The sequence below is a fragment of the Otolemur garnettii genome, unplaced genomic scaffold (assembly GCF_000181295.1).
Source record: "Otolemur garnettii isolate 467f Iridium unplaced genomic scaffold, OtoGar3 scaffold00139, whole genome shotgun sequence".
NCBI classification, from domain to species: Eukaryota; Metazoa; Chordata; class Mammalia; order Primates; family Galagidae; genus Otolemur; species Otolemur garnettii.
This window is the reverse complement of record NW_003852534.1, coordinates 1,066,838-1,076,901: the sequence shown is the minus strand read 5'-3', so window position 1 is coordinate 1,076,901 and position 10,064 is coordinate 1,066,838. Positions and strand designations below refer to the sequence as shown.

Here is a 10,064-nt window from a genome sequence, read left to right as displayed (position 1 = left end):
TGGCTCCTCTGTCCTCAGGTTTGCCGTGTCCTGTGATCTCAGTGGTGTCAGACCCCACCTGTCTCCTCCCTACGTGCCTCTGAGTCACAGGCGGCAGACAGAGGTTGAGGCTTTTCTGCTGTGGGAGAGCTCAGGGATGTTGGGAGCTGAGTCACATGTAGGATAAAAACCAGGCTCTGCTATCTCAGGATGGGCTCACGGTACTTCCCAGAAGAGAAGCCACCAGTAGCCTGTAGGCATCCCCTTTATTTTTACTTAGATTTATTTATTTTTTGACAATGTCACTCTGTTGCCCTGGGTAGAGTGCATTGGTGTCATAGCTTTAAACTGTTGGGCTGAAGCAGTCCTCCTGCCTCAGTCTCCCAAGTAGCTGGGACTAACGGCACCCATCAGAATGCCTTGCTAGTTTTTCTGTTTTTAGCAGAGACGGGGTCTCGCTCTTGCTCAGGCTGGTCTCCAACTTCTGAGCTCAATTGATCCTCCTGCCTCAGCCTCCCAGAGTGCTAGGGTTACAGACCTGAGCCACCGTGCCTGGCTTGGGCATCTATTTTAAAAGACTGATTTGTCCAGTTTTTAGTAATGTAAAGATACATTTCCAATCTTTCCTTTTGGTTTAATTTGCCAGAAACTAAGCAAAACATTTCCTTTGAGATTTTCCCACTATGTTAATTTCTTCCCGTTTGGAATTGGAACCACTTTAAAATACTCAGGTGGATCGAATGTGTGACTAATGAAAGCAGATGAGTGAATGAGTGGGAGAGATTGTGGGCACCTGTGGGAAACACCTGCAAGTCAGGGGGCTGCTGACAGACTCCCCGGGAAGGGGCTGCCCCTGTGCTTGGGTGCACACAGGGGACGGAGCCTCTTTCTAGGACAGATCCTCTTGGGTAGGCAGAGCGTTGCCTCCAGCTTTAAATATTGAAGTGAGCCAGTTCTGTCTTTATAGCAATGAGCTGAGCATGAAGACGGATTCCCGCCTCAACTTGCTAGATGATGGGACCTTGATGATCCGGAACACCCAGGAGACCGACCAGGGCATTTACCAGTGCATGGCAAAAAACGTGGCCGGAGAGGTGAAGACTCAGGAGGTGACCCTCAGGTACTTTGGGTCTCCAGGTATGTGAAGACCTCGGGAGATTCCCTTCCAGAGCCGGCATGCCTTGCTGTTGGTTCTCCCCTCCTTTGCACCCAAACGTGGTAAAACAGGGCGCAGGATGTCTGATGCATAGGGCCACAGGGATGCCTGAGCATTGCTGTGGTCTGCAGTTAGCCCTAATCTGGGGACACAGTTGAGGACAATGATGCGGTGGGCCTGCTGTCCACAGGGGCCATGGGACCTGCAGGACGTGCTCTGTCCAGCCCTCTGCTCAGGCCCCCTCTGCAGGCTCCACAGAGCTACAGCCAGCCACTGCCCTTTGGTGATAGTCTTTATTCTGCTAAGGGCTTTGTTTATTGAAAAGAAGCCAAAAATGTGGATTTTTATCTAAAACTTGTTTAGATATTGGCACCTAACTTAAAAAAATTAGAGACTGTCCCAGCCATGTCTAGCACAGTTGTGATCTCTGAACCAGGTTGCAAATGTCCCTCTCTCCTGTCAGTCCTGTCGCTGCTACGATGGGCCTGCCTGTGCACAGGTCAGCGGGAGCCCTGGCCAGCCCTGGTTGTTTCAGGGACCGTTTACCTGGTGTTGTGTTTCAGGCCGTCGTAGTAATGAAGCCTGTCGTTCTCTCCCTGCCTTCCATGTAGTGAGAATAAGGTGGAGTCAGTCAGGCTGGGGCTGAGATGACACAGCTGGCCTGGCCGGGTTAGGGTCTATGTGATCCCATTCTCATTTCATAGATTCAGCTGTAATCTAAAAGTGTGCATCTTGAGTAGTTTAGGGCTATTGATTTAGGAGATTAACTTTGAATTAGAAATGTTTTAGGTCATGGATCATGTTGCTTATTTAAGATAAGGGTTAACATGGTTTTTGCTTTAAACTTTTATGTATAAAACTGTGGTTTTGGAAATAGAAGAACAGAATAGTCTTAGGCTACTCTCACTGGTCTCCAGTGCAGTAACCTGCACAAGTCTCAGAGTAACAAAGAAATTTTAAGAAAAGGAGAAAGCTTAGAGCACGTCCAAAGACTGTTGGTTGGAATTGGGTTCCTGTTGTGAAGGAGCAGAGGTGAGAGGTGGAGGCTCAAATGCTGCTTCTTCTGTTGGAAGTTGGCTGCAAGTCCCCACTGGCCTTCCTGCCCCTGCCGGCCTATTGCCCTTGGTTGCCTCTGGTCCCTGTTTACCTAGGTTACCTTGCACCCGCATTCTCCTGGCCCTTCAGACTTTGCAGTTTGCAGGCCAGGTCCCCCTCCCACCCCCCAAGCTCATTTTTTACTGTCCCTTCTCTGTCCCTTTGGCCTGTTCATTTGAGCCCCTCTGTCAGGGATAGGTCATGGGGCTGCAGACCCTTGTGAGGATAACTTTTGGTCAAGAAACTTTAAGTGAGATTCCTCTCACCTCCCACTGGTTCTCTCTTACTGAGGATGAGCACTTTGGGGACCCTGCTGCCCAGGAATTTTCTCTTGGACCCCCTTCTTGGGCCTGTCCTGGTCTTTCATCCTGTCTCCCCTAATTAAAGCCAAATTTGAATGGTAAAGTTCTACCCCAAGGCTGACTCTGGCTCTGGTATTCCTCTTACCCTGCTGCCAGCTTTAGTTCCACTTGGCCTTTCTGGTAGAAATGCCAGTTCAGCTGGAAAAGTCCAGCTGCCCCATGGATGCTGTGTGCCAGGGGGAGTCTCTAGGCCAAGATTAGGGTATAAACCTGTAGGTTTCTTGTGTTAGAGCAGCGGTTCTCAACCTTCTTATCGCCGCGAATCTTTAATACAGTCCTAAGGGGTCACCACCCATTAGAGGGACGAGTGGGGGGAGACAGAGTGGAGATTAAGGAGACACAGAAGGGAGAATTGTCTGGCATCACCCAGAAAGGAGGGACACGGCCCAGAGGGCCAGTGGGTAGTGAATTTAGTGGGGAAGGGTGATTGCGCTGAAGCCACAAGGTGTTGTGTCCAGTGAGGCCTTTGTCTCCAGGTTGCAGACATGTTTTCAATCTTTACTCAGGAATAGAGGAACAAATTCTGAAAGACAAATGAGCTGGGGAAATGCAAAGAGAAAGAATTAACATTTCTTTTTGTCTGTTGGGTTCCTCAATGGTTTGTGAAAACAGATCCACAGGGGTGGGATGGGGCTGGGAAGAGAAAGCTAGCAGGAAAGATTTTTTAGTCCTTATTGAAAAGCTGAGTTAATTTTTTTTAACCATTAAGACCATTCTTATATTCCCTTCTCTAAAAACGTCCATTTAAAATGAGCTGAGTGAACTTGGGGATTGTGGGTTGAGGATGGAGGTCTGTTCTGGATCTGCTTCCTGCAGATTCTGGTGGAGCTCACTGGGGTCAGTGGGGGTAGGAGTTGAGAGGAGGTGGTCTCAACCTAGGTTAGAGGTGGGATGGGGTCTCATTGGAGAGAAATCTCTGGGCCTGAATTCAGTTCTGCATGAATGTATTAGGCAGCAAAAACTGAGGGTGTGAGAGTAAAAACCAAAAGTGAGATACAGATGTTCCTGGCCGGAGAGTTCGGCCGCCTGTCCCTGTCAGCTAGTATACATGGGGAGGGGCCAGGTCCACCGAAGTTGATCAGAAGGCTGGAATTCTGGAGCGCAGGGAGAGTTGCTTCTCCAAGACCGTTCTGCCTTCTATTATCAGATTATAGTTTTATACGTAAGGGTTGTGATCTCTGCTGTGAATCACTATTTTAAATCAGCACAACTCAGTGACGATCTATTACATTTCCAATTCAGAAGTTCATTCCTGAAGTGTTCCACATGGGCATCTTTAGGGTGGGAGCTAAATTTACGAAGCAGTAAGAACAGGAGAGCAGAGGTGAAGACCATCTGTGTCACCCCCCTGACCCCTCTACCCCAGCCCACCAGACTCCATCTTATTCTTACCACCTGAGGTTTCATGCGGGGCCTACCGAGGGGTAACGAGGAACCAGGACCGCATGTGGATTCTAAATTGCCCCACTCAGACTCACTCCAAGTTGCCTGTTGGTGAAGTGTAAGTTAGTCATATCAGAATGGTCAGTAAACAGTGCTCTTTCTGAAAGTAGCCGTTGTGGAATCGATACATGCAAGGTGATCATTGGTTTGGTCTGAGAAGGTGAGACCGCTGGAAGGGGCTTCTTAGAGGTTAGAGGTGGGTTTAAAGATTATTTAGCTAAGAATGAGGTGAAAGGCTGAGGCTTTGTCTAAAAGATCAGGAGTCAGTGAGAAGGAATGCTGAAGATAACAGTTCAGTCAGAGACCAAGGACTGGACAGACTTGGGGGTTTGCTGTGTGTACTGAGGTCCTGCAGGCGTGTCCTGCAGGTGTGTCCTGCACAGCCTTGGCCCTGTTGATGAGGCATGGACATCTCTGGGAAGGCCAGGGGGCCATGTCTGATTGCCTTTCTCAGGGCTGGCAACTCAGTTTTGGGGATTCTTTTGGCAAAGAGGGGGTCCAATCAGTCAGCCACTGCAGGGGAGCCTTAAGATTTTTAGTTCACAATTCCCCTCCTTTTGGCCGAGATCTGCTGGAGGCAGCCTCTATGGCCAAAGTCCTACTTTGTCCCACCTGTTGCTGAGATGATGTCACTACCTGCCCTGGGGCCAGCCAGGGCCCTGGTGGGACCTTTGGGGGCTAAGAGGACTGAGTAGCAAAGGGGCTTATGGCTGACTAGATGTGTTAGGCTAGATGGGACTAGAGGTGTGCAGGCACTCCTCAACCTTTCAGCCCTTCTAGGCATTGTAAGTGTAAACCAGTGTCAAAGCCAAGGCTACAAAATTAGTCTGTAAATGCTGAGCTACTTCATCTCCAGTTTAGTTGCGAGCTTGTGGCAAACACAAGCGTAGTTAACTTGCGGGATTTAGGGACTTTTGGTGTATGGTGATATTTTAGTCTCTTTACTAACTTACCCTAACTTGGCCGATAACATTTGTTACCTTCTTTTGCATAAACCCCATAACTGAGAGTAATTATACTCAGGAAGCTCTAAGTCTATGGGGTAGCAGGACTTTTTCATGATGGGGAGGGACCCATGTACCATGTGGCCTCAAGGGCAGAGTGTCTCCTGTAATATTTAGTTAGACCTGTGTGCCTGTCTTTGATCTGGAGGGCTTCCTGATTGATGATCCCATCCCTTCCAGCCTTTACAGTTTCTCACCCGCCTCTTCTGCTGTAGTCCCTGGGCCTAGAGGAAGGGCTTTGAGCAGCACGGCATTACCAGGTGGGATTCAATAGTTTCGGAAACCTGACTTGCAAAACAAAGCAAGAGAAAAGTCACAGAAAATGATCTCAGTCCCGTGTAATTTCTGTTCCATTGAGGTTAAGTTAGCAATACTCGGGAATGTGGTAGTTTTCTAATTAAAGTAGAAAAGAAAGTTTGTTTTAATGTGATAGTATATAATCTTCAAGGTTATAAGAAATCTGTATTTAAGAGAATTTGTCCTTTCCATGGCTTTTCTGGGAGGACAGACTGACCTAGCCAGTTTTAAAAAACCCAACCCACTTAGAGACAAATAAAAATAATCGCCTATGGAAGACAAGTCTTAGAATAGCTTTGGTTAAAGAGGCAATTGGCAGACGTGTTTGTGGCCTACAGTTTAACATAACTGTAATTACTACTGATGTACAATACTGGACCACATATTAGCAACATGGATATACAAACACGATCCAAGGAAAATTAAACACCATTTCATATATGAAGATTATTAACGCCGGATAAGCCTAATATGTCTGACTTTCAGTGATCCTAATACTTAAAACGCTAATTTGATGTCTAAAAGACCGAATTTAGAATTTAGATTGTGGAATGTTTGTCAAAGAGCAAAGGTTTACAGGGGTCCTCAAACTTTTTAAACGGGACCAGTTCACTGCGGGCCCCAGGACGAGTTGGCTGCTAAGCAGGACAGGCAGTGGCGGCAAAAACACCCAGCGGGCCGGATAAATGTCCTAGGCAGGCCTCATGTGGCCTGCGGACCGTAGTTTGAGGACGCCTGGTTTGAACAGAATCACAAAGTAAAAGATTCTAAAGGCAGTGCAGGAAGTTACATGGGTATAAACCTTATACCCTTTTAAGGTTTAGTTTTCCAGTTACTACAAAGGAAAGAAAATTTTACATCTATAGTACAATTTTATTTATTTATTTATTAAGTCATATACATATAGATCATGAATACATTTATGCATATGTGGGGTACAATGTGTTTTTTTTTTTTTATACAATTTGGAGTGCCTACATCAAACTAATAAATACAGCTTTCACCTCATTTACTTGATGAGTGTGTTAAGACATTTATGTTCTATATTTGATAGATTTGACTTGTACCCTTGCAATATGCTCCATAGGTGTGGTCCCACTTTTTTACCCTCCCTCTATCAAGCCTCCCCCCCTCCTCCCTTCCCACTCCATTTCTCTCCTTTATCCTGGCCTAGAGTTGTGTTCTATCTTTCATAAGAAAGTGTGAGTAAATATAAGTTCGTTTCATAGGAGTACTGAGTATATTGAATACTTTTTCTTCCATTCTTGAGATACTTTACTTAGGAGAATATATTCCAGGTCCATCCATGTAAGCATAAAAGAGGTAAAGTCTCCATCTTTGTTTAAAGCTGCATAGTATTCCACGGTATACGTATACCACAATTTATTAATCCATTCATGGGTTGATGGGCACTTGGGCTTCTTCCATGACTTGGCTATTACGAATTGAGCTGCAATGAATAATCTGGTGCAAATATCTTTTTTTGCAAAGTGATTCTTGGTCTTTTGGATATACTCCTAGTAGAGGAATTGCAGGATCCAGTATAATTTTAAATAAAAGGAAATAAGACTGAATATCTTCTTACCAAATTCCATAAATAATAGCCAACCGGATTACATGCAGATTTCTTCATAAAACAGGGTCAATTTACTATAAAGTTAACCATGTACTTAGCCAGACTGATAATCAGATTTCTAAGAGCAAAAATCTTTTTGATAGAGGAGACTCAGTTTCCCAAATAATCATAAGACCTAATACTGACAGCTGAAGCATTATAGAAGTTGAAAGGTGAGCCAAACTCTGGTAGTTCTCACGACATATGAAAACCTTGCTTAAGAAGAAAGCCAAATTTTGTTGCATTAGCATATTAATGATAAGCCTATTTTAATAAAATCTTATAAACAAATTAACCTAATTTTAATGGATTTTACTGTAAGTTCATTGTGTAAATCTTTTATAACCTTTTAACTTTTATATCTTTTTAGTTTTTAATCATTTATTTTAAAATAGTTCTTAACCCATAAATTAGACAAAATTGCCTTTTTTAAACAAAACTGTTAAAAGTATTAGTACAAAGACAGAAAACATGACTGGAGGATTTACTTTCTCGTAGAATAGTCAGGGCCAAAGCTGGAGCAGGGAAGAGGGGCTGTGTGGGCTAGACTGTGCCTTGGAGGTCTGGCCTAGACACTGAGAACCTGTCTCTAGGGCCTCGCCACGACCACCTACCTACAACTCAGAATTCAGAGTTGTAACATTCCTGAGAATTTACGTTCTTAAAACTAAGAATGTAAGCTCACAGTCAAGTCCAGTGAAATTTAGAAATAGTTCAGAAGTGGCAGTTTTATGAACTTTATACACCTGAAGTTTAATCAGTTTTAAAACTAGTTTTATTTATCCAAAAGTCACATGAACAAAAGGAATTTGAGTTCTTTTCCTGATAAAATATTTGATGTAAGTGCCTTTTTAAAGCCAATTAGAGCTCTTTTGCATATTTTGGCAGTGAACTATTACATGCATAAATTGTGTGCACACAGACATACAGATAAGCAGAGTTGATGTTTGCCAGCTTTTAAACACAGTTACCTAGGTCTTAATTATTTTAAGTTATTTTTCTGTTAACCATTTTTATATCTCGTAAATCAGATAAGTAACACAGACGAGGTTTGAAATAGTTTTGGCTACTACTTTTAATTTGTAAATCCTGCTACCAAGAAAAACAAACCTAAGTAGTTTAATAAGACTTGTTTTAAACCATGTTACATTTCCACGTTTTGTAAATATAAATGTTTTCAGACTATCTCCTGTTTAAAAATATTTAGATGTTCTCAAAACACCATGTTCCAAACAATCTATTGACGTTACAGGGATCAAAATGTCTCTGCCCCACTTAAAGTTTAGCCAAACTACAAGCAGAAAAGGCCGCTGTTCCCATCAAGGTTTGCTGAATGAAAATCCACCAACATGAGACAGATCAATTAATAGGAGGAAAAATTACAAACTTATATATGGATGCTTTCAGAAGAAACGCTCAAAGATACCAGGGAAACTGTCCATTTTTATCCTTAGGGTCAACAAAGTGTGGCAGCGGTGTAGAAATGAGGCTGACGGGGGGGAGGGCGGCCTCAAGACCTTTCCACCACTGTTTGGCCTCTGAGTGTGCCTCTGCCTTCTAGGAATGGGCAGGGCTCTTAGTGGAAGGGGGATTCACAGGGAAACAATGTGGGCCACATTATTACTTTATGGCCTGTTTTGACAGAGAATATTTTTTGGTTTTATAGCTAGCTTTCAGAAAAAGGGGTTCTAATTCTTCCCTGAAGCTAGACTCACCACAGAAAGCCGTATCCCTCGTCCCCCAGGCAGGTCATAAAAGCCAGAAGAAGAGGCAGAAAGTGACCATAAGGTCAGAAGACTTTCGCTTCTGAAGCCTTCGTTTCAAGGTAGTTTCTGGGACCCATCATCATAATGCTTGACCTTAGGTCGAAAAAAAACCCTTCAGTCCTTAGTGCCTTGAACAATGAGAAAGTTGTGATGTGTCCTTTATTATGTGAGGATGATAGGTTGTTCTTAAAACCTGGGTGTAAACTCGTGGGCATGTGGCATTCCTCAAGAGTAAGACTTTTGAGATTCTTTTTGGATTTTAGCAGTCATTTTCTCTTAAATTAGTATAAAAAATTAACAGTTTAGGAATTTTTTCTAGGCAAAAACTTTGTTAAAGAAACATAATATATACATAACCAGCTAGCAAAATCAAAAGTGAATAAAACCAAGGGAAAATTAAAACTTCCTACTTGAGCTCTTACAACTACAGCTCCTGGGCCAGCTCTGAATCTCTGACAGTCCTGTCATGTCCCATGAATGTGAGAAGTGAGGTAGAAACACACCTTACATGTACCTTTCCAGACACTGAAATCGGCAGAAAGAATGGTCTCTGCAGCTAAGATCAGAAGACCACAACTGTAATATTTTCATAAACATTCGACTGTAAGTTTGCTTAAATGTTCTCCTTACTTGATGTTTCATTTGATTTCCTGATGCTTCTAGGCATGTAGGGATTCAGCTGAGGGTACTGGCCACCTGTTCATATCCACAGCAAGAGGGTGGGGAGATGCCGTGGAAAGGTGAGCTCAGAGGCAAAATAAGCAAACCTTTGAGGTCTACTTCAAATTGTCATTTAAAAAAAATCAAATAGTCCCATGTGCCACATGAAGCATAATTGTGGGAACACGCACGTGAATATCAAACACACACGTGTTCTCCAAAGGACATAAGTACACACAAATCTTAAACATGTATTTTTGTTAACTCAGAAAATTTAGCTATTATCATTTGACCAATATTAAATTTACCTTACTGAATTATGCAAACACAGATCCTTTTGTTTTTGGCTTACAGTTTTTTTAAGAGCTTTGTGCCAAAACCCTAGAGCTTTAAGAAGATGAGTGTCCAGTACAACCCAGGCAAACATACATGCCGATAAATTAAAAACATTCTTACTCTTACTTTATTCATAGTACCCTTTTAAATAACCCAGTTTATTTGTCAAAGATTACCAAATCCATGTGAACCAGGAAAGCGTGTGGGTTTAATTTGTGAGCACCCTTCCTTCCTTCCTTCCTTCCTTCCTTCCTTCCTTCCTTCCGAGCCTCAAGCTATCCCCCTGGGTAGAGTGCTGTGGCATCATAGCTCACAGCAGCCTCCAAGTCCTAGGCTTAAGCGATTCTCTTG

The 10,064-nt window shown here is 43.4% G+C and overlaps 1 protein-coding gene across 1 annotated transcript in view; it reads left to right on the top strand.

Moving 5' to 3' along the window:
* The window catches only part of PXDN (peroxidasin), a 95,374-nt gene that overhangs the window by 49,555 nt on the left and 35,755 nt on the right, over positions 1 to 10,064 (top strand). Inside the window, exon 9 of the mRNA XM_023518427.1 lies at positions 947 to 1,116. Within this exon, the coding sequence (XP_023374195.1) occupies positions 947 to 1,116 (170 nt within the window). The remainder of the gene's footprint in view (positions 1 to 946; positions 1,117 to 10,064) is intronic.